At 42.1% G+C, this 24,430-nt stretch overlaps 1 protein-coding gene across 1 annotated transcript in view; it reads right to left on the bottom strand.

Moving 5' to 3' along the window:
• The window catches only part of prx (periaxin), a 54,631-nt gene that overhangs the window by 11,639 nt on the left and 18,562 nt on the right, over window positions 1–24,430 (bottom strand). Inside the window, 2 exon segments of the mRNA XM_060923569.1 lie at window positions 35–228; window positions 452–611. Of these exon segments, the coding sequence (XP_060779552.1) occupies window positions 35–228; window positions 452–611 (354 nt within the window).

The following is a 24,430-nucleotide window of genomic DNA, read 5'->3' as shown; positions in this document are numbered from 1 at the left end:
AAAACAAAACTTTTTTAAAAAAATTTCATTATACCATTTTTTGCATCTTAGCCTTAGGTCCTCTTTGCTCAATATTTGGTGCATCTACATGACCACTGACTTCAGTTTGAGCCACAGTCCTCTTCAAGAAGAAAGACACTTTATAAGGTTCTGCACACTGGAGGATCTTCAGAGCATCTTCATATTTCACATTATCAAAATACACCCTGGCACTCAGCAGCTGATCTCCTATAGAAGCACACAATTATTAAAACACTCAGAGATAATTTTAAACCCTTATTAACAACAAATAAGGATTTCTATGGTGCAGATATGCATAAAACATACACCTGAAGTAATTTTAGTAGATAATGTACAATTTATGGGATATTTTATAGAAATTATAAATAAACATCTTGAAGAGATGAGGAAATGCTACTACAAATTTTGGAACTGACTGTTAAGTTCTTACCTTTCTGAAGGCTGAGATGTTTTGCTGCAGGTGAGTCTTTCAAGACATCTTTGACAAATATTCCTTTTGTCCCTCCACCCACCACACTGTAGCCACTAGCTCCTATCTCGGCTTCTGTCTCTACCACCACCTCCACTAACTCTGATTGCTGGCTCTTCTCCTGCTTATTAGAAAATGACAATTTACATATACAGCCTCTGGTAAATCTACACCAGTTTTTCTTTAAAGCAGCTTTGTGACAATGTATCGTCCCTTCTGAAAAAATTGGATGGCCAGGCCAAATCATTTTGTTTTTGCTATAAACTGAAGATATTTGGGTTTGAGGCCAAAAGATGAATATGTGAAGATAGATCAGAATGTTCAGCTTTAATTTTCTGATATTTACATCTAAATGTGTTAACTTAAAACGTAGTGGTGACAGACCACCCAATTTTAGTGAGCAAAGTATAGGGAATGTGAAGTTTTTGTCATACCATGTTGAATTTTGGGTAATTGGCAGGTTTATGTACCATGTTGAAAGGATCCCACAGGCTTTCTGTTGCTGAGTTGGAGGCTGTTTTGATTTTCTGTCATGATTCTGAAAAATGTCACCATGGAAATCAGTGGTGCTGCATCAAAAACTGCCATAGTAGGTCACACCATTGTTCAGGAAGAAAACTAAACAATGGAATATGTTTTTATGCCTTTCCTACATGGAAAAAAACATGATCTGTACTTACAGATCAGGAGTGTATGAGACCGCTATGACTCATGACATGGCAGGCATGTAACCTTTTTATATTAATAATGTACCTGATCAAACCCATTGCCTATGGCTCAATAAAATAATCACATAGCTGAATTTTTTTTGAAAGTTTTGTATTGTGTTGGTTTAAAAATTAGGCCAAAAAGAGACCCCTTACCTTTGCGAGACTGTGCAAGACTGTTCATGAACTTCTGAGGATTTGTAAATTAAACTCCGGCAAAGTGTATGAACTCAGTCCAAAAATGAGAGAGTTTACAATGTCCAGGTATGTGACTGGAGGTAGTGTGTCATGGTCTGTAGTCCAGTCTTTGGCTGCTATGACATATGGATGTGTTGTTTATCATGCTTAGTTTATCCAAATGCAGTTGCTTGGCATTGCAATTCAGTTTCTCCTGGTAGGTTCCCTTTGTCTTTTCCTTTCTTCTTCTGTTTCCTATCCCATCAGATTTGAACAATTTAATTGACTTTAGCCAAACAAAACAAAAGGTAAGCAGGTAATCACTGTAACAGGCACACGTAACAGACCACGTTCTTTACAATCATCATCATGGCTTGACTTTGCGAACAAAGATTCTAAGAAGGATGTCCACGTCCATGCCGACTGCAAGCCCTCTCATGGCTGACAAGGCCAATCCGGGACAGGCAAGTCCTGGTGCAGTGGTGGCAGTTGAAAGACTGGTCGGGTTTTGGGTTTGAGATGGCGGCAGCAGCAGCGTGTTTTTTTTCTCTTTTGGCGCTTTTCTTCCAAGGCTCCTTGTCGGGTGCGTTCAAACAGGTTAACGGCTTTGTTAACAGAATGACGCCATCCATCACACTCGGCAGCCATGCAGTACCACTGTTTGGGATCAATGTGACAGGACTTGAGAGACTTCTTGAGGCTGTCCTTGTATCTCTTCTTTGGAGCGCCTCGGTCTCAGTGACCAGATGAAAGTTCTCCAAACATGACGATCTTGGGGAGGCGATGGTCCTCCATTCTAGAAACATGACCGGCCCAACGGAGCTGGGACTTCAGCAGCATGGCTTTGATACTTAGGATCTCGGCTTGTTCAAGGACCTCAGTGTTGGTTATGAAGTCGCTCCAGTGGATGTTGAAGATGGTAAAGAGACAGCGCTGATGGAAATGCTCAAGGATTCGGAGATGACAGCGATAAGTGACCCAGGTCTCGGAGCTGTAGAGAAGGGTGGTGAGGACCACAGCGCGGTATACATTGATCTTAGTTTTGCTTTTTAGGTTCTTATTATTCCAGACTCATTTATAGAGTCTGCCAAAAGAACTATTGGCCTTTGCGAGTCTGTTGTCGATTTCCTTATCAATCCTGGCGTCAGAAGATATGGTACATCCTAAGTAGGTGAACTGCTGTACTGGTTTCAGTTCAGTGTCACTAATGAAGATGTGAGGTGGGTGGTATACTTTAAGGGGGGCAGGCTGATGGAGAACCTCGGTCTTCTTCAGACTGACTTCAAGGCCGAAGAGCTGAGCAGCTTCTGTAAAGCAGGTGGTGATGCGTTGGAGAGCTTGTTCTGTGTGGGCGACAAGGGCGGCATCATCTGCAAAGAGTAGGTTGCGGACAAGTCTTTCATAGGTCTTTGTATGGGACTGAAGCCGCCGAAGATTGAACAGGCTGCCATCCAGTCGATACCTTACATAGACTCCATCCTCATCGTCAAGGTCCTCGGTGGCCTGTTTGATCAGCATGCTAAAGAAAATGCTGAAAAGCATGGGTGCCAGGACACAGCCCTGCTTCACGCTGTTGGAGATAGGGAAGGGGTCAGAAAGGTCACCGCCAAGTCTGATCTGGCCACGTTGATCTTCATGTAGTTGGATCATCATCTTGAGAAACTTTGGGGGACAGCCAAGGCGCTTCAAGATTTGCCATAGTCCCCTCCTGCTCACAGTATCTAAGGCTTTTGTCAGGTCAACAAAGGTTGCATAGTCTCCTTTGTTTTGCTCGCGGCACTTCTCCTGCAGCTGCTGGAGGACGAACACCATGTCTATTGTACCTCTGTTGGCTCTGAAACTGCACTGGCTTTCTGGGAGTTGGTCTTCGGCGATGGAAGGAACAAACCTGTTAAGCAGGATTCTCGCGAGTATTTTACCAGCAGTGGCCAGAAGGGTAATCCCCTGGTACTTGGAACAATCAGACTTTTCTCCCTTCTTATAAATTGTGATTAGGACAGCATCTCGCAGATCAAGTGGTAACTTTCCCTGCTCCCAGCAACAGAGTAGAAGATCGAGGAGCTTGCTGTGCAGCATAAGACCTCCGTGCTTCCAGATCTCTGGAGGAATGCCATCTACTCCTGCTGCCTTACTGCTTTTGAGTTGGTCTACAGCTTTAATTACTTCCTCGAGGGTAGGTGGTTCATCGAGTTCTGTTCAGATTGGAAGCTGGGGAATGCGCAGGATTACTGAGTCCTGGACTGTGCGAGTTGCACTGAAGAGGGATTGAAAATGCTCCGTCCAGCGTTTGAGGATTGATGTCTTGTCAGTGAGAAGCTCCTGGTTATCAGAGCTACACAAGGGGCTTTGGACCTGATAAGTAGGGCCGTATACTGCTTTCAGAGCTTCATAGAACCCCCCGTAGTTGCCTTTGTCCGCAAGGAGCTGGATATGTTGTGCGAGGTGGTTCCACAATTCATTGTTGATCTCTCTAAGCCTGCTCTGAAGGAGGCTGCAAGCACGCCGGAAGGAAGCTTTCTTTACTGGGCAGGACAGCTGCTGTAGGTGGGCTTGGTGAGCAGATCTTTTCTTTGCTAACAATGCCTGGCTCTCCTTGTCATTGTCATCGAACCAGTCCTTGTTTTTCTTTGTGATGTAGCCGAGAACCTCTTCGGATGACTTCAAGATGGCTGTTTTCAGTTGGTCCCACATGGTCTCAGGGGAGGGTTCATGGGAGTAGCTTTGTTCCTCGAGTTTCTGCTGAAGTTTGCCTCGAATTCAGCTTTCACTTCGGCTACGTGAAGGTTGCTGACATTGAGTTTTTTCATCCTGGGACTTCTTTTCTTTGACTTGGGTTTGAAGTGAAGTTTGAGTTTGCATCGGACGAGACGATGGTCTGTATGACACTAGGTGCTGGGCATCACTCTGGTGTGTAAGACATCTTTCTGGTCTCATTGGCGCACTAGAACATAATCGAGAAGGTGCCATTGTTTTGACCGAGGATGCATCCAAGTTGTTTTAAGACTGTTCCTTTGCTGAAAGATGATGTTTGTGATGATGAGTTGCTGCTCGGTGCAGAATTCTAGCAACAGACGCCCATTGTCATTACAGTTTCCAACGCCATGTCTCCCAAGAACTCTTTTCCAGGCATCTGAGTCTCGGCCTACTCTGGCATTGAAGTCACCAAGGATCAGAACCTTCTCGTCAGCAGGTCTACTTTGCAGGAGCCTGCGTAGATCGGAGTAGAATTTAGCTTTTTCTTTGGGCTCGGCCTGAAGGGTCGGTACGTACACGCTGAAGAGTGTAACATGTTGGTTGTTGTCCAGAGAAAAACGCATGGATATAATACGGTCGGAGTGACCTATTGGCAAAGCTTCAAGTTTGGATACCAATGAGTTTCTCACCATGAAGCCTACGCCTGAAAGGCGTCTCTCTATTGATGGTTTGCCCAACCAGTAAAGGGTATAGCCAGCACCATGTTCTTTGAGGCTACCTTCTTCCAGAATGCGAACTTCATTTAGAGCTGCGATGTCAACATCGAGGCGAGACAGTTCATGTGCAACAAGAGCAGATCGGCATACTGGACGGCTGTTGTCAGCTAGATCAAGCATGGTGCGAATGTTCCAGCATGCAATTTTTAAACCCTTGCCCTTCGGGAGAGATTTTATTTGTTCCTTTGTCTTTGATTTTGTTTCTAAACTTGCTTGTGTTTGACCGCGTAACAGACCATGTTCCTTACAAGATGGCACCCCAATTCACACATGCAACATGGTGTGACATAATTTCACATTCTCTATTAGAACAGATAGTCTTCAAGTAAAAATAACACAATATTTAATTACATATTCCTTGCTTATAAAAACTGCATCAAGCTGGGAGCCCACTGACATCACCAAACTGTTGCATTGTTCTTTTGAGATACTTTTCCAGGCTTGTACCCCAGCTTCTTTCAGTTGTTCATTTGGAGAAGTTTCTCTCTTCAGTCTCCTCTTCAGGAGTTTAAATGAATGTTCAATTGGGTTAAGATTTGATTATTAACTTGGCCTGTCTAAATTTTTCAACATTTTCCCTGGATGAAGTCCTTTGTTGTCTTGGTTGTATGTTTTGTGTCTTGCTGCATGATGATGCAGCAAGAATGTCTTAATGCATTCCATTAAGACTGGATGCATCTTAACTGCATCTGTAAACTGACAGTCTGTGTCGACTTCCAAATTTATTCTGATGCTGCCATTATGAGTTACATCAATTAAAAATTAGTGATTACTATTGTTTTTTCTTCACAGCTCTCACATCTCATCATTGTTTTCTTTGGCTGACCTGTTCATTACTTGTTTGTTAGTATATATAGTTTTCACTGATGTCACGGCATTCTGGGGAATGCCCCCCAGCCGCCATCTTGCGGGGCAAACAAAACGGACCATCGCCACTACCGGCTACGTTATCTCGGACGATTTTATGAAGTTATATAGTCAGTTTTCTAAAATAAAGATCAATGTCAGCAAAATCAAGCAAACAGAAGTATATAGATACATTAGACGACATCTCACGACAACGGTATGCAGCCAAACTGGCCTTGATTGGGGGAATTGACCCTACGAAGTCGACAAAGATGCATTTTCAAGTGACTATGCAGGGCTGCCAAAGCCTGAAACTGCCAAAGCCTGCTCCAAAGCCTGAAACTGACTTCATCAAACTTTAAAGGCTGTCTGATATATACAACTTTATATATTCTACAGCGCGCCTTTTGGCGGATGCCGCCTGAATCGCGCAGATCCGGTTTTTTTTTAGGGGGGGCGTTGGAGTGTCTGATTATAATTTCAAAGTAAATTCTGTATTAAAATTATTAAATAAGCAAATCCGTTACAGTCCATGAAACAGGAAGTATAAGGATGAGAAAAAAACAGTTTAAATCGCAAAGCTGCGCACATTTGCGTAGTCCTGCACACCGCTCAGGCTGCGCAAATGTGCGCAGCTTTGCCATTTAAACTGTTTTTTTCTCATCCTTATACTTCCTGTTTCATGGACTGTAACGGATTTGCTTATTTAGTAATTTTAATACAGAATTTACTTTGAAATTATAATCAGACACTCCAACGCCCCCCCTAAAAAAAAAAATCGGATCTGCACGATTCAGGCGGCATCTGCCAAAAGGCGCGCTGTTTGCATCCCAAACACAAATCAAATCATACAGAATAGACCTAAAATGTTTTTCAAAAATGACCCTTGCATGAGTGAAGTGACAAGTGTCAAATACAAACGTGACAAATGAGCGATATTAAGTGTACATTACAATGTAAACATACACTCAGTGGTTCCAGTTAGGCATTCTCCAGAGATTGTTTACATGATGTTTTGGTTTCCAAAAACAAACTTAAACACAATTGATTGTTTATTTAAACAATTTACCATTTATAAAATGATCGGAGCAAACTTTGCTGTGTTTGGAAGGCTGATAATCCTTGCGGTTGATTCTCGCAAGCCATAGATTTCTCCTTTGTATGCTGAGTTTCTTTGCTCGCCTTCGTGCTCCCGTACAGTGGGAATTCCATAAAAGCTCCGCTTGACTTCATCATTTGACCTATTACGACAGCCGTGAATACAACATGTGTGCACCATTGCTAGCTTTAAATAGCCTGCTTGGGTTCTTTTGAAGACTTTGTACTCGTGCGTTACAATGTGTGCTCAGTCACCCGTATGGTAAGCTTGACCCGCAAGATGGCCGCCACAAGGGAATCCCCGACTCTGTGACGTCATGTGAAAACTATCTATACTAGCAATTTCTTTGTTTTTCAGGACATTCAAAATTGTTGTATTGGTTATGCCCAATGCTTATGAAATGTCTCTTATCTATTTTTCTATTTTCTAACCCAATGAAACAGATTAAGACTGAATTTACAGAAATGCGTGTCCATGGAAAGAATGGATTTTGCAAACAAAACATGACTTCCCTTCTTTTTACCTGCTTCCCAAAATGCACAAAAAACAGAGAACCCACTGGGAAGATCAATAATCCGCATAAACAAATCATTTACAGAACCACCACAATAATTTATTGATTTTTACATCAAGCCATTTGTTGTAGACCTACCCTCATTTATTTGAGATAGAACACATGTATTAAATAAGATTAAAGACATCAAGAACATTGGATCATCAGTTTTAGTAGCCATAGATGTTGAAACTATTTTATTAACATTGATCAAAATGAAGGGTTACGGGGCGGGTCCAGGAAAATTGGGAGGGGGGCGTCAATCCAGTGAGGCCAGCGGTCTGGGGGCTACCAGAGGCCCCTGGGAGCTCTGCAGTTTGTAAATGCCCGGAGATACATTTTGAGCTGTCAGAGACATGCTGTAAATGAAATCTCTTAAAGAAAATTACCATATCAAAAATATGTTTTAAAAGTAGGAACTTTCAAAACCATTTTATTAGTCACTGAAAATGATATTATCAGAGTTGCAGGTATATGCGTAGAACATAATTACAACTGATATATGGTAATATTGATGAAAGTTGCATTGTCATATAATGCATTACCACATGACACACTACAGTGTAGTACACTGACCACAAAACACCTTATATCAATAAATGATTACTATTTTAGCAACTGCAATCTGAGTTCCTGCTCAGGACATTCAGTGTACAGTGAATATGCCCAGGCAACCTGAAGGAATGTAAGTGGCCACTTAAGACAGAGCTTAATACCAAGATAACTATAAACAAAGACTGCAAGAATCGCATGTCTAGTAACTGCAATCTGAGCTCCTGAGTCTAACAGACTGAGACAACTACACAATGATTGTGTGAGTTGCATGTGAACAAGTCCTATAATAAGCCTTAGTTCCCAAGACTCAAGGGATTTCAAGCAATTTTTCTTCAGAGCCATTGCAAAAATCAACATCTCTCACAAACCTATCCAGCCACTGTCATAAAAATCAAAGTGAAGCTCACCCCCAAAATGGCACATATACCATGTACATACAGTGCTCAGCGTAAATGAGTACACCCCCTTTGAAAAGTAACATTTTAAACAATATCTCAATAAACACAAACAATTTCCAAAATGTTGACAAGACAAAGTTTAATATAACATCTGTAACTTATAACGTGAAAGTAAGGTTAATAATATAAATTAGATTACACATTTTTTTTCAGTTTTACTCAAATTAGGGTGGTCCAAAAATGAGTACACCCCACAACAAAAACTACTACATCTAGTCCTTTGTATGGCCTCCATGATATTTAACGACAGCACCAAGTCTTCTAGGCATGGAATGAACAAGTTGGCGACATTTTGCAACATCAATCTTTTTCCATTCTTCAACAATGACCTCTTTTAGTGACTGGATGCTGGATGGAGAGCGATGCTCAACTTGTCTCTTCAGAATTCCCCATAGGTGTTCGATTGGGTTCAGATCAGGAGACATACTTGGCCACTGAATCACTTTCACCCTGTTCTTCTTCAGAAATCCAACAGTGGCCTTAGATGTGTGTTTAGTCATGTTGGAAAAGTGCACAATGACCAAGGGCACGGAGTGATGGTAGCATCTTCTCTTTCAGTATAGAGCAATACATCTGTGAATTCATGATGCCATCAATGAAATGCAGCTCCCTGACCAGGGGCATAGCACCAAATTCTGGGCCCTATGCACAAGCAGTGGCCATGGGCTCCCCCCTCCCAAAAAAGCTCAGCAGTTAACAATGCTGAAAGTATCTAACAACAAGGGTGTACTACCAGTCCAGTCAGTTATGTAGCCACACATTAATCTAACAACTCTTAAATGAATAAAAAACCCTAATCACACAATACTATATGTAGGACAGACACTATATGTAGGCTAGGACACACAATTCAATCCATTAATCAAATGATTTATTTACCCCAAACATTACATTTACATAAGTTAGCAACATATATTGTGATCTTTAAATGATATTGATATTTAAAGGAAAATAAAATTATAGACTCCTCAAGGGCCCTCCCCCCATTTGGGGCCCTGGTAACTCAGTCCCCCTTTTCACCCCACTATGATGCCCCTGTCCCCAACACCAGCAGCACTCATGCAGCCCCACATGAGGACACTGCCACCACCATGTTTCACTGTAGGCACCATGCATTTTTCTTTGTATTCCTCACCTTTGCGATGCCATACAGTTTTGAAGCCATCAGTTCCAAAACCATTTATCTTGGTCTCATCACTCCAGAGTATAGAGTCCCAGTAGTCTTCATCTTTGTCAGCAAGGGCCCTGGCAAACTCTAGGCAGGCTTTTTTGTGCCTGGGCTTTAGAAGAGGCTTCTTTCATGGACGGCATCCATGCATGCCATTCCTCTGCAGTGTACGCCGTATTGTGTCACAGGAAATAGTCACACCAGTTTGGCTTTCTACTGTACTTCTTTAGATAACTGCAGTGAACTTGCATGCCAATTTTCTTCAACCCTTCTCATCAGAAGACGCTCCTGTCGAGGTGTTAACTTTCGTGGACAACCTGGACGTCTCTGTGAAATGGTTGCAGTTCCATCTTTCTTAAATTTCTGTACCACTTTTGCTACAGTATTCTGACTGATAAGTAAAGCTTAGCTGATCTTCTTGTAGCCTTCACCTTTGTGGTGGAAAGAAATTATTTTCTTTGGGGAATTCTGAAGAGACAAGTTGAGCATCACTCTCCATCCAGCATCCAGTCACTAAAAGAGGTCATTGTTGAAGAAAGGAAAAAGATTGATGTTGCAAAATATCGCCAACTTGTTCATTCCACACCTAGAAGACTTGGTGCTGTCATTAAAAATCATGGAGGCCATACAAAGGACTAGATGTAGTAGTTTTTGTTGTGGGGTGTACTCATTTTTGGACCACCCTAAATTGAGTAAAACTGAAAAAATGTGTAATCTAATTTATATTATTAACCTTACTTTCACGTTATAAGTTAAACAGATGTTATATTAAACTTTGTCCTGTCAACATTTTGGAAATTGTGTTTATTGAGATATTGTTTAAAATGTTACTTTTCAAAGGGGGTGTACTCATTTACTCTGAGCACTGTACACAGGGTATACTAAGTACAGGGATACAGTATTAATAAATACGAGCAGTAGCCGGACAGCTGACACGTGTGCGTATGCAGGAAGCCTGCTGCAGCATCTTATCATCTTGACTTGTGAACATGCATGCTCATCGTCATCATCAGCTGTCCATCACTATCGATGATGACTGCTTCATTAGGATGCATAGAAATGCAGATGGACCGCAAGGCCCACACTTGAGCAACACAGTTGTCTACATTGGTGGCATAAATGGCCTGGTTGAGCTGCTATGGAATGTCTGGTTTCATGAGCTCTCATATATTCCCTTTGACGCTTGTCTTCAATTGCGGATACTGAGCTTTTAACTGTGCTTCGCCATGGTGCTCTATCTGAGGCATTCCTTTCCCACATCTGATCGATAACTCCGGCATTCTTCATGTTCCTCTTCAAGACATCTTTGTACCTCAGTTTCTGTCCTCCTTATCTCCTCTTTCCTTGGCTCAGTTCTCCACAGAAAACAGCTTTGGGAAGTTGTGTGTCAAGTCATGTGCCAGATGTGTCCAGCCCAATGAAGTTGGGAGGCTGTAATAAGGGCTTCCACGCTTACTGTATTGGCTTGCCTGAAGACTTCTACATTGTTACTTGGTGGTTCTCTTGAAGTTATGGCAAGACCATAGTTGTTTTTGTAATGCACTGAAGGCTTTGGTGGCAGCTTGAATCTGGCGGTCTCTTCCAAGTCTGATAAGTTTGTGTTGGCAACTGCACTGCCTAAGTAGATGAAACTCTCAGAACTCTGAAGAGCTGTTCCATTGACCAAAATGATGTTTGACATTGCCTGTGGCTCAGGTGAGGGTTGCTACAGGAGTTCTGTTTTCATGGTATTGACTTTCAATCCAAAGAGGGTTGCGGCTGTGGCAAAGCAATCAACGATTTCCTTCATGTCATCCAAATCTGTTGCTATAAACACAGAGTCATCTGCGTACAGCAGTTCTTGCATGCAAATTTGCTCAGTTTTGGTTAAGGACTTGAGTCTGGCAAGATTGAAGAGTTTGCCTTCTGATCGAGTCCTGATGTAGACTTCTTTATCTAGGTTACTGCCCATAGTATCTAGGACAGCTGTAAGGTAGAGTAAAAATAATGTTGGGGCAAAAATGCATCCCTGTCTGACACCATGATTGACAGGAAAAGCTTTACTCTAATGTCTTCTCTGATCTAAACCTTCCGAGACATGTTCTCATGGAAGAGCTTAATGACTTCTAGTATCTTCCAAAGTGTCTCTCAGTCAGCAGTGTCAAAGGCCTTTGAGAAGTCTACAAAAACCATGTACAGAGGTTGATGTTGCTCGATGGCTTTCTCTTGGAGTTGTCTCAGGGTAAAGATCATATCTGAGGAAGATCAGCCAGCCTTGAAACTGCACTGACTTTCGGGAAGTACATTTTCTGAGATATTTTTAATTTGGTTTCAAACTATCTTGGCTAGAATCTTGCCTGCAATGGAAAACAGAGATATGCCATGGTGGTATCCACATTTGCTCCTTTCTCCTTTCTTTTTGTAGATGGTCACAATTAGTGTGTTTTTGAAGTCTTGAGGAAGTTCTCCTAACATGCATTGGACAGTTTTAAGAGTGCAGCTGTTAGGCTGGGGCCTAGATCTTCTTTTGTTGGTCTTCTCTCAAGCCAGCAACATGCCTCAGGATTGACTGACCCTTGCTGGTTTAGGAGATTGGAGAAATGCTCCTTCCACCTTCTTTTTATGTCTTCCAGATTTATGTGGAGTATACTTCCATCAGCACTTTTCACTGGTGCCACTACATTGCTTCTTGGTCCATAGAGAATCTTCAGTCTGGTGAATAATCCATGGTAGTCCTTCCTGTCTGCCAGTTCCTGTAGTTCCTCAGCTTTCTTGCACCACCATCTGTCTTTCAAAGCTCTGATTTCTTTTGGAGTGCAGCAATGTCGATCCTGAAGCAATCTAGTTCCTTCACGATCTCAGACCTGTTCTCTGCTCAGGTCTCTTATCATTGTCCAACATGTCTGCACCATGGTGCGGACATGATACCCTAATCATAAAAGGGAATACAGTATGTTATGTAGATGCACGAAGTTCCCATGCCCTGTTAAAATCCAACAGGACTCGCCCAGTTTGCTTTTCACTGCATTCGTGTCACAGTTGAAAAAACCTAAGCTAGGACCTATTGTAGGGTGACCAGACATTCCCGTTTTTCAGGGACCGTCCCCATTTTTGGTGGCCTGTCCCCAGCTGGAGCTGTCCCCAGAAATGTCCTTGTTTTTAATCATGAATGACAGACCCGGGAAAAAAAACAGACCAACCCCCCCCCCCCGAAAGAAACAGCTACCAGATTGTTTTTATTGCATTTATTTAATTTCTGGGCTCCCATCTGTAACAGGGAGTGATGTTGCATTCCATTAATATATTTTACAATAGATTATTCCATTCTAATAGAATAGATGAGCCAAAATAATTGGGAATCTTTTTTAATGGGCCCCGACTCATTAAAAGTATGAATAGGTGGACCTTAAAGTAGAAAATGTTGAGAACCCCTATTCTAGAACACCTCTGGTGTTCCAGTATTTTGATTGGTGAAGCTGAGGAACAACTTTTTGGCAGAGCACTAGAGTCTTTGCCAAAAATAAAGTAATTTATTCAGCTTTGACAGATCACTTCATCCACTTCTGGACAAGTGAGCCATGTTCTTTTCTTGTAGGCCTAAGTGACACTGTTTGTCATCTATATTATTTAGCCTTTAAATGTGTAAGCGATATTTTGCGATGTTATAGATGACATAACATTGCTTGTCACACTGTACTGAGATGGAACGATTGACCTAACAAACCATAGCCTACTGTAGCCAATGCTAGAAGGAGAAAGCTCAGTGCAGCTCCAATCAGTCAGCTGAAGTTGTTGCTAGATGTAGCATTGCTGTAACAGAAATCCAGTTAAGGTAGAATTGTAACAGTTCAATGGCATAAGCTAACTTGCACACAAATTTTTGTGTTATCCCACAGAGTAGCTGGCTATGTAATTCTGTAGGCTTATGGTAATGTTACCAAAGTGTCAGTAATTTGTATAATTTGTTGTGATGTGTAGCAGACTACATATTTTGATTAAGGCTACTCATTTAGGCTAGGTCGTCCATTTAGCTATGGCTACAATTTAGGCTATGGGAGATCGGGAATAATTTTTATCCTCAATAATAATAATAATAATAATAATAATAATAATAATAATAATAATAATTTACCATAATTTAACATTGCTTGGATTGAAGTAAACTGTTTATTTAAATTATGTTGTGTGTTTTGTATATTTTTAAATACACTGTCCATTACTAGTGGCATATATTGTCATTAATTTAATATATTTACTTTCATAGATCTAAGACATCTATTTCAGTTAGCCTACAATTTAAGAGTCTATAAATCTAAACTATGTACCCATACCAGAGATTTTCACATTGTCTTTAATTAATGTTAACCTAAAGCAGTTGCAGAATTGGCCTGCAGTGCACTCAGTGAGGAAAATCCCACTTTTTATGCAATGCATGATCAAAATACATGAAAACCAGAAATGTCACCCCTCCCTTTATTACAAAGATGAAAACATTACAGTTATGGTCAGAAGTTTACATACAGTGACATGAATGTCATCTTGGATATGAATGTCATGGCAATATTTGGGCTTTCAGTAATTTCTTTGAACTGTTCTTTTTCTGTGGCAGAATGTACAGCATACATCTTTAATTTGGAAAAAAAAAACACTAACATTTGGTGCACAAGTTTTAATTTTCTTTGGGCTTTCTGAAATCAACAGAGGGTCAAAATTATACATACAGGGTCAAAAATGTACATACAGCACACCTAATATTTGGGTAAAATGTCTCTTTGCAAGATTCACCTTGACCAAACATTTTTGTTTACCATGAACAAGCTTCTGGCAGAATTCTGGTTGAATATTTCACGACTTTTCATGGTAGAATTGGTAGAGTTCAATTAATTTTTTTTTCTTGGCATGGACTGGACTTATAAGCACGGTCCATATATTTTCAATAGGGTTGAAGTCAGCACTTGTTTTCAGCTTAATGTTAGCCTGCTTTATCTTCCACAACCAGCTCTGATGCATGTTTGGGTTCATTGTCCCATTGTAACTCTCAAGTCCCAATTTGTGTTCAAGTTTCTGATGGTTTATTCTGAGGTAGTCCTCCCTTCATTATTCCATCCACTTTGTGCAATGAACCAGTTCCACTGGCAGCAAAACAGCCCCAGAGCATGATGAGCCTACCACCACCACCAACTAGTACAGTGTTCCTCTGTACATTGTGGTCATTGTGGCCAAACAACTCAATTTTTATCTCATCTGACCATACAGCTATCCTCCAGAAGGCTTTATCTTTGTCCATGTGGTCAGCTTCAAACTTTGGTCAGCTTCAAACTTTAGTTAAGCTTGAAGGTGTCAATTTTGGAGCAGGGGGTTATTTCTTGGATAGCAGCCTCTTAGTCTATGGTGATCTGAACTGTAGACAGCGATCCATTAGCTTCCAGTTCATGGCAGGGCTGTGCCATGGTGGTTCCCAGGTTGTTCTTGACCATCCAAACCAATTTCCTTTCAGCCGAGGGTGACAGTTTTGGTTTTGTTGAAGCAAAGTGGCTTGGCAAAGTGACTACACCTCACAATAACTTGGATACAATTGTTTGAACTGATCTTGAAATTTGCAGTTTAGAAATGGCTCCAAGAGACATTCCGGAGTTGTGTATATCTGCAATCCTCTTTCTCAGATCTGCACCAATCTTCTTGGACTTTCCCATTTTTGGTCAATCCAATGAGTGCTGTAAACAAACCCTTTTTATGAAGCCACAAAGAAGCTACCAACTGTAGTCAATCATGATCACTAACAGGAAGTTAAGAGACCTCAGCCTTGGCACGATAAGAGAAATTTTGGAAGTTTTAGCACCTGTGAATTAATAATCTAAGTGAGCGTATGTAAAGTTTTGACCCTGTATGTATAATTTTGACTGTGTTGATTTCAGAAAACCCAAAGAGAATTAAAACTTGTGCACCAAATTCTTGTTGTTGTTTTTTTTTTATTAAAGATGTATGCTGTTCAATCATTCTGCCACAGAAAATGAACAGTTCAAAGAAATTACTAAAAGCCCAAATATTGCCATGACCTTCATATCCAAGATGGCATTCATGTCACTGTATGCAGGGGCGTCAGAAGCATTTTTAATGTGGGGGGGGGACACAGTGGCGGGGGGCCTCCAGAAAATTTTTAATTAATTAGATGCCATTTCTTGCATTCTGATGCATTTTTAACAGGTTGTTAAACACCTAATTTTACCTACAAAAGTCACTTAATTCAATGACTATTTTAGAGACTCAACAATAAGTCCTCATTCAACTAGTCCATATATTCATCAGCCTGTTTTTAAAGGTCCCATGGCATGAAATTTTCACTTTCTGAGGTTTTTTAACGTTAAAATGAGTTCCTCTGACCTTCTTAAGTCACCCCAGTGGCTAGAAATTTCATAATGAGTAAACCAAACTATGCCCAACATTTGAGAATGGCGCGTCAAAACGGCGTGTTGATAAACTCTTCCCTTTACTACGTCAGCAAGGGAGATGATCCCCACGCCCCCCCTCTAGATTCCCACCCACTGTATGAATTGCCCACCCAGTTGTAGTGAGGAGACCATAGAGGACACAACATGGCATCACCTAAGCGAGCGAAACATGGAAATTGCGCTGTACATGGATGTGACAACACAGAAAAGAGTCTGTTTTTACTGCCGACGGGAGAGCCCCTGAAGACGCAGTGGCTTAATTTTATTTACTTCAATAATACGCCATCGAGTCTACCTAAGATGGTGTATGTTTGTCGGAAGCATTTTCCTGAGGAATGTTTCCACAACTTGGGACAGTACAGGGCAGGTTTTGCACATCAACTGTCACTGAAGCCTGGGTCCGTACCAAGCATCCCTGCCGCATCAGCCACAAACACCGAACAAGTAAGTGTATAACTGTTAAGTCGTTTTGCCGTGTTTTAAAATCAGTGCCACGTTAGCCTTGCAATGGCTACATAGCTGTGCAGCTAACCGCTTCCTGCAGTTAGCCAGGTACTCTGCGCTACAAAACCAAAAAGCATGCAGCATGCTCTGTTAAACTGAGTTTAGTCTGGAAATTGACTGTAACTTATGAGCTTATGTTTTGCCGTGTTTTAAAATCGGTGCCACGTTAGCCTTGCAATGGCTACATTAGCTGTGCAGCTAACCGCTTCCTGCAGTTAGCCAGGTACTCTGCGCTACAAAACCAAAAAGCATGCAGCATGCTCTGTTATAATAGCCAATCAAAACAGTTTTTACAAAGACACCCACATTCTTTTTTTAAGTCACTCGTTCATTTTATTTGTTTGTTTGTTCAGAAAAACCCAAACATTTGTTGAATATTTTATTTCCTCGCGTCGCACCTTAATGACGTCAGCGAGCAGTATTTTTCCCTTCGCGGTTTGTTCCTTTTCTCTCGCCATAGTAAGCCACCCACATCCGCTTGTTCTGACCCACTGGAGGTAGCGTCACAGTGCTGTTAGCCAATCAGAGGTAACACGTTTACATGTCATGAATATTAATGATAAGACCCGCCCCCACCCTCTACCCTTCCCCGCCTCCATGCTTCTCATTAGCAAAACAACGCACTGGGAAAAGGGCTGAAATGGGGCTTTCTCCCAGGAGGCTATATCTACGTGCCGAGGGTTCATTTCAAGAAAGCCTGCGGATATAACATCCGGAAACCTCCACGAGCCCGTTTAAAGCATCAACAAACCACCATGCCATGGGTCCTTTAAACCCACTGCTGTGCCTAAGATAATGAGATGAATGTGACACAATTTAGCACCAACAATGACTTTATGGGTGCATTTTACTTTTTTGTGTGTGTTTCCTTTTTTATTTAGTTTTAGATGTAATACAAGGGGTGGCACGGTGGTGTAGTGGTTAGCGCTGCCGCCTCACAGCAAGAAGGTCCAGGTTCAAGCCCCGTGGCCAGCGAGGGCCTTTCTGTGCGGCGTTTGCATGTTCTCACCGTGTCCACGTGGGTTTCCTCCGGGTGCTCCGGTTTCCCCCACAGTCCAAAGACATGCAGGTTAGGTTAACTGGTGACTCTAAATTGACCGTAGGTGTGAATGGTTGTCTGTGTCAGCTCTGTGATGACCTGGCGACTTGTCCAGGGTGTACCCTGCCTTTTGTCCGTAGTCAGCTGGGATAGGCTCCAGCTTGCCTGCGACCCTGTAGAACAGGATAAAGCGGCTAGAGATAATGAGATGAGATGAGATGAGATGAGATGAGATGAGATGAACAGGCATGACATGGCATCATGCAAACTTCATAACACAATCACACTGTGTTAAGCAACGGTGACACATAAAAAATAAATTCACACAATGAACAGGTGCAATTTTGTTAACCACCAACAGTGACTTTAGTGGGTGCATTTTACTTTTGTCCGATTTAGTGATACTCATAACAAAAATGACATGGCATCATGAAGTCTTCATAACACAAAATCACACTGTGTCAAGCAATGACACATAAAAGATAACTTCACACAATGAACAAGTGCAGTTTTGTCAACCTACATGCAATGGTGGTACTACAGTCACATTTACAGATTAGTATAACAAATAGATTTATAGATATAACTCCTTCTTACATTGGTGCCACCACAATTTCTACCACTTCATAACTTTTATGCCCCTTTCCTTCACAATCCACCTGGAATAACATCCAGCATACCAGTAATGGAATACCCCATTAGGCTAAGCTTATTTCATTGTTTAGTTGAACATTAATTTAACGTGGCCTGGGGTTAATTTTGAGGGCATTATAACAAAAGAGGTTTTAACAAAAGCTAGACATTGTGAGGTGGCAATGGGGCTGACGTCACCTCCTCCACTCTCTAGCAGCTGCACCAACATTTCTCTGCTCGCGCAGAGATTCACTCTCGCGCGGTGAGTTGTTGTAGGGAACGCCTGGAAAACCCGGAGTGGATTTTCAGTGGAATGTGTATTCTCTTATCGATCAAGTGGAATGGATTCTTTCACGAAGCAATAGAAACGGCGCTGGGTGAACTAATATTTTATGTTAAATGTGTGTGTGTGTGTGTGTGTGGGGGGGGGGGGGGGGGGGGGGGTCCAAATGAAGAATTATGAAATGTGAAGGGGACACGCCCCCTACACATTCAATGGTGGCGACGCCCATGACTGTATGTAAACTTCTGGCCAAAACTGTAGATGTTTTAATAATATTTTCACTGCTGAACCAAAAATGTCCCCGATTTTCTTCTCAGAAATCTGGCCACCTTAACCTACTATTAAATATAAATTTATATCATAAACTCTTCAGCTCAATCCCACATAATGATTTATTTTGTTGATTTTTTAAAACCTTATTAATTAAAAAATGGCAGGCATATCTTGGTATCTGCAATACAATCAAGTCACAATTCCAAATAATAAAACTATTTTATTTATTCATTTTTTGGACGGGGGGACACCAGGCATGCCCTTAAATCCATGCCAGAATTAGAGGCTATGGGCCCTATTTTAATGATCTAAGTGCATGGTCTGAAGCACATGGCACCAGTACACTGAGGGCATATCTAAATCCACTTTTGCTAGTTTAACAGAGTTAAAAATGGTTGCTGCGCATGGTTCAAAAGGGTTGTACTTAGTCTTTTAATTAAACATGGGTGTGGTTTGGGCATAACTTGCAATAAACCAATCTCCCATTCCCTTTCAAAGCCAGGTGTGCTTGCACCTTGGCGGATTGCTACTACTGTATAATAGTGGCTTTTCCAGGTAGCAGGAAAGCATAGTTCTCTGCAGAGGAAACAGACTACCCACAGCAAAAGCAAGATTTTATCAAAGCTCCATGAGGTGAAGCTGGTGTGGGAGGAGGTAGCGGTGAGTAATAATAAATATTATGACTAACCACTATGACATACAGTACCAACAGTGTGGGAAATAAGGAATTTTAAGCAGACTGTCACAAGACAGACAAGTCTGAAATGTTGTCTGTCTGTCCAAATTTCAGCCTGTCCAAATGATAGGCCAAAGGCCCAGAATAATGCGGCCGGGGATCCGGGGCCTGCCTTAAGGCCCCAGAAGCTGAATGGCTTTAGATGCCTGAAGATGGCTTCTCAGCTATTTCCAGGCACATTTTTGTGATCTTCAATGGTCAAATTACACTAGACATTAGTTGCTAATGACACTACAAATTGAATATAATTTACAAGAAAATGTCAGAAGATTCAAGAAAAACATGTTTAAAGTTATACCCAAGAAAACAGTAATACACACAGGTCAGTTCCATGTCTAGAAAAAATATGGGGGCAAGGATGTTCCAATTGGTTACAACTTACTGGGACTCATATATGGGCATGGGCGTAACCACCATAGGCACTGGGGGGGGACATGTCCCCCCCAATATTGGGAAAGTACCAATCTGTCCCCCCCAATATTTGGCGTATTAAATCAATATGAGACAAATAATATGCCATCCTGAACCATGGCTATATAATGAATCCTTCACTTGTTATGTCCGATTTACTTTCAATTTAGGAAGCACATAGAAACCAAAAAAAAAAACTTTGCGACCATTGTGCACTTGGGTCACTTGGCTTCGTTGGTTTGAAAATCCACTCAGTCGGACTGTGAGGTAGGCTGCTGGTGGACACATTCAAATGGCGGTAGCCGCAAAGAAAAGGAAGGACCAACGGGCTGACATTCGCCTTTTTTTCCAGACGAGTCACAGGCATGGGCGTAAAAATGCGTATGGACGGTATGGACGCGTCCATACCAATACTCAGCTGAGTTTAAAATGTCCATACCATTTTTGAATGGAGAAGCCGCGATGCAGGAAACGCTGAATAAAAATACCAAAAACGGTGTCGCTTCCAGCTGATTTTCAGTTGTGAACAGACCTCTCAAAGACGGATGACTATTGGTGGGGACAGGTAAAAAAGCTTTATGAAGTTTTGATTGGCCCACCGTTGCCTTGACGTTGCTATGGTTTTTGATTGGCCCACCTCCCGTTGCCTTGACGTTGCTATGGTTTTTTGTTGTCACTGGCTGTAAGCAGTAGCAAGCAGTAAAATCAGCATCCAGCTCGCTGCTACAGCAAAACAGCACACAGGCAGTGATGTCGGGCAATAAAAGAAAACGTAAGGAGGACATAAGACATTATTTTACCCAGGTAAGCTATTCAAAACAAAATAGCCTTGTTAGAGAACCTCTTCAGACAGTGACGTTTTCTTCTGCCAAGCGCTCGACTCCAATTGTTTAGCTTCTGCCTCAGAAGGCAAAAACACCTTAAAACACCTTAACATCTAGCAGTTGTATACACCGTCTCTCTCTCTCTCTCTCTCTCTCTCTCACACACACACACACACACACACACACACACACACACACACTAATAAATGCTTGTAGGTAATGCTAAATGTTTACTTATATTTACTTTTTTCTTGCTCATTGTTTGCATGTATATGCATGCGTATGTATGTAACCTCTGCAGTAAAATGTGAAACAATTGTCACTTAACCCTTTCAACTTAATGAATAAACATTTTTGCAAAATGCACTACAACTACCAAAACTCTTCACACTTCTACCACCCATAACTACATTACTTCCAGATTCTGAAATTGCAGTAACTCAAAAGGAAGCACATGATGTTTCAAAGGTGTGAAAATAGTAAAAGTTGTGTGAAAATGAAGCAGCAGCACATAATTTTGATTGATCGTGTTGTTGTAATTTGGGTAGGTCATCCACTACAGCGAAATTCACAGCAACTTCAATGTCCACTTTCTCTGTGTGATAATGTATTGCCCATATACATGCAGATGTTAGCCTAAGTCTAAGACTAAGTGTACCTGCTGCTAAAAATCAAAATAACACAAAGGAATGGACAACCAATCATTTGTACAGTGTAGGCCACATTTCGTGCGACAACCATGGTGCACTGGGGCGCTTGGCCAAATTATGTCCCCACCAATATCAACACCATTTTTACGCCCTTGTATATGGGTACTATAATAACACTCATGAAACATTATGTCAACAATGACTTTTTTTATAAACTATGTTTATAATAAGTATATAAGAAATTTAGTAATTAACAATATGACTATTCTTATTGCCTCTTTAGGAAAAGGCTAACAGAAGGTTACTCTGACTTCAAATCCACCTATTGCCTTGCAGGTTATCCAATATGGCCAAGGCTAAGGGAGTAAACCCTGACAGTAAATCCCCACTGCCTTGTGGTTGTCTTTGGAGAGACAAAGGCTAAGGAAATCAGGAGTGGAGCCCCTAAGAAGGTTGAGAGACATGTTTGTCACTATCCAGCAGCTCCTGCAGCCAAGTTGATGCCAAATGTCATGCTATGCATTCCTTTGGATCACATCAGCAAGGCTGAGAGGGGGACCCTGATGACTGGGCACCCCAAGATCTCCACATTTTCAGCCCAGGCCTGCGCCCTGGAGGGAACACTCCAGCCTCACCCCAGTGAGGACACAACACGGAAGTTGGTAGTCTATGGGTTATAAGCCCTTCCTGATTGGTGTAAGGAAAGGGCGCCATGGGTCAGCTTTGACAGTGGGAGGGATCATTGCATCTCATTTGTCGACTACCACCTGCTTCAAGCTGGGCAGCCCCCGGTCAATAAGGTGTCAGCCCGCCAACGTCTGCCTGCTCCAGTGGGGGCCTGGGGCTTATTGTACTATTATAGGCATGACAAGCAGATGGTAACTCTGCACCAGGCAAGCAAACAGAGAGATTAAAGAAGACTCCAGCTCTTCGTATAGCAAGCTGGAATGTGTGCACCATGTGCACAGGGATTTCTGACAATCCCAACAAGATAACCAACTCTAGAAAGACAGCTATTATTGACAAAGAGCTTACTAAATTAAACATCAGCATTGCTGCTGTCCAAGAGACCAGGCTCCCTGCCAGTGGCTCCTTAATAGGAGAGAAATACACATTCTTCTGGAAGGGCAAACAGTCTGAGGAGCCCCATATACATGGAGTTGGCTTTGACATCAAGAATACACTGCTGTCTGCCATCCACCCACTGAATGTCTCCTGTTAATCCATCTGAGCACTGCTGCAGGTCCTGTTAGCATCCTCAGTGGTTATGCTCCAACCCTGTCTACCACAGAAGATGAGAAAGATCAGTTCTATGAACAGTTAGATGAAATGATTTTTAAAAAATGCCCCAAAGGAGCCCTTGTTCCTTCTTGGCAATTTTAATGCTAGGGTTGGAGCAGATCATCAGTCATGGCCTGTCTACATTGGGCATCATGGTACTGGGAAGATCAATGAGAATGGCCAAAGGCTATTGGAGCTGTGTACCTATCATAACCTCTGTGTCACCAACACCTTCTTCATTGCTGGCACCAGTTCAACCTGGTCATCACCAGACGAACATCTCTCAACAGCGTCCTTATGACCAGAAGCTACCATGGTGCAGATTGTGACACAGATCACACCCTAGTGTGCAGTAAAGTATGACTTCTCCTGTGCAAGCTCCACCAATCCCAACCTAGAGCTTGCCCTCAAATCAACACTGAACAAATGTTAATTCCTCATAAGGTTGAGGAACATGCGAGTACCCTTGATCATGTCCTCCAGACAGTTCCAAAGCATGATGCCACCACAATGTGTCCTTCATAGCACTCCATATACAATACAGCACTATCCATACTTGGCAAGAAAGAATGCCCTGGCCAAGACTGGTTTAATGCTCATCTTCCAAAGCAATTGAGGCCAAATGGAAAGCTCATCAGGCTTACAAGAAACACCCCATGCAGTGCAATCTGACAGCTCTAAGAGATGCCCGTAGAAATACTCAGCGCCTTGCTAGACAGTGTGCCAATTAATACTGGCAACACCTGTGCACTGAAATTCAGTGCAGTGTTGAGACCAGCAATATTCAAGGAATGTTCAATGGCATCAAGACAGCTCTGGGTCCTGACATCAAAGGCAATGCTCCTCCCAGATCTCTAACTGGAGAGAAGATCACTGACCGAGGGAAACAGATGGCCAGATGGGTGGAACATTACTCCCAATTATACTCTCAAGAATCAGTTGTTTCTGAAGATGGCTTCCAGAGTATAGAAGAGCTGCCCATCATGGAAGAGCTTGATGAAGTACCATTGATGGAAGAACTAAGTAAGGCTTTAGATGCCCTTGCACTGGGGAAGGCTCCAGGTGGTGACAACATCCCTCCTGAAGCCATAAAGTATGGAAAACCTGCCCTGCTCCAACCCCTGTATGAATTACTCTGTCTCTGCTGGGAGTTAGGAGGAGTCCCCCAAGACATGTGAGATGCCATCATTGTGATCTACAATAATAAAGGAGATTGCAGTGATTGCAACAACTATAGAGGTATCTCCCTACTATGCATTGTTGGCAAGATTTATGCTCGCATCCTCCTGAACAGACTACAGCCCCTAGCAGACCGTATTTACCCAGAGACTCAGTGTGGCTTCAGGGCAGGCAGATCAACTACAGACATGATCTTTTCCCTCTGTCAGCTTCAGAAGATGAGCAGAGAGGAAGGTCAACCATTGTACATGATGTTTGTTGACCTCACCAAAACCTTTGACCTTGTCAGAAGGAAGGGGCTATTTGAAATGCTCAAGAAGACTGGTTGCCCACCTAAGCTCCACAGCATGATCACATCTTTCCACACAGGATGAAAGGAACTATCTTGTATGATGGTTCGTTTTCTGACAGCTTTCCCATCAAGAGTAGAGTCAAGCAAGACTGTATGCTTGCACCAACACTTTTTGTGATCTTTTTCTCACTCCTGCTTACATACACTTTTGACACATCTATTGGTGATGTCTACATACACAGCAGAACAAATGGAAAGCTGTACAACCTTGCGCACCTATGATCAAGGACCAAAACCAGGACAATACTTATCAGGGAGTTGCTCTTCACTGATGATTTGGCCTTTGTAGCCCACACCGAGGATGCACTCCAGAG

Source organism: Neoarius graeffei, chromosome 6 (genome assembly GCF_027579695.1).
Source record: "Neoarius graeffei isolate fNeoGra1 chromosome 6, fNeoGra1.pri, whole genome shotgun sequence".
Lineage (NCBI taxonomy): Eukaryota > Metazoa > Chordata > Actinopteri > Siluriformes > Ariidae > Neoarius > Neoarius graeffei.
The sequence above is the reverse complement of the archived record's forward strand: the minus strand, read 5'-3'. Positions and strand labels throughout refer to the sequence as shown.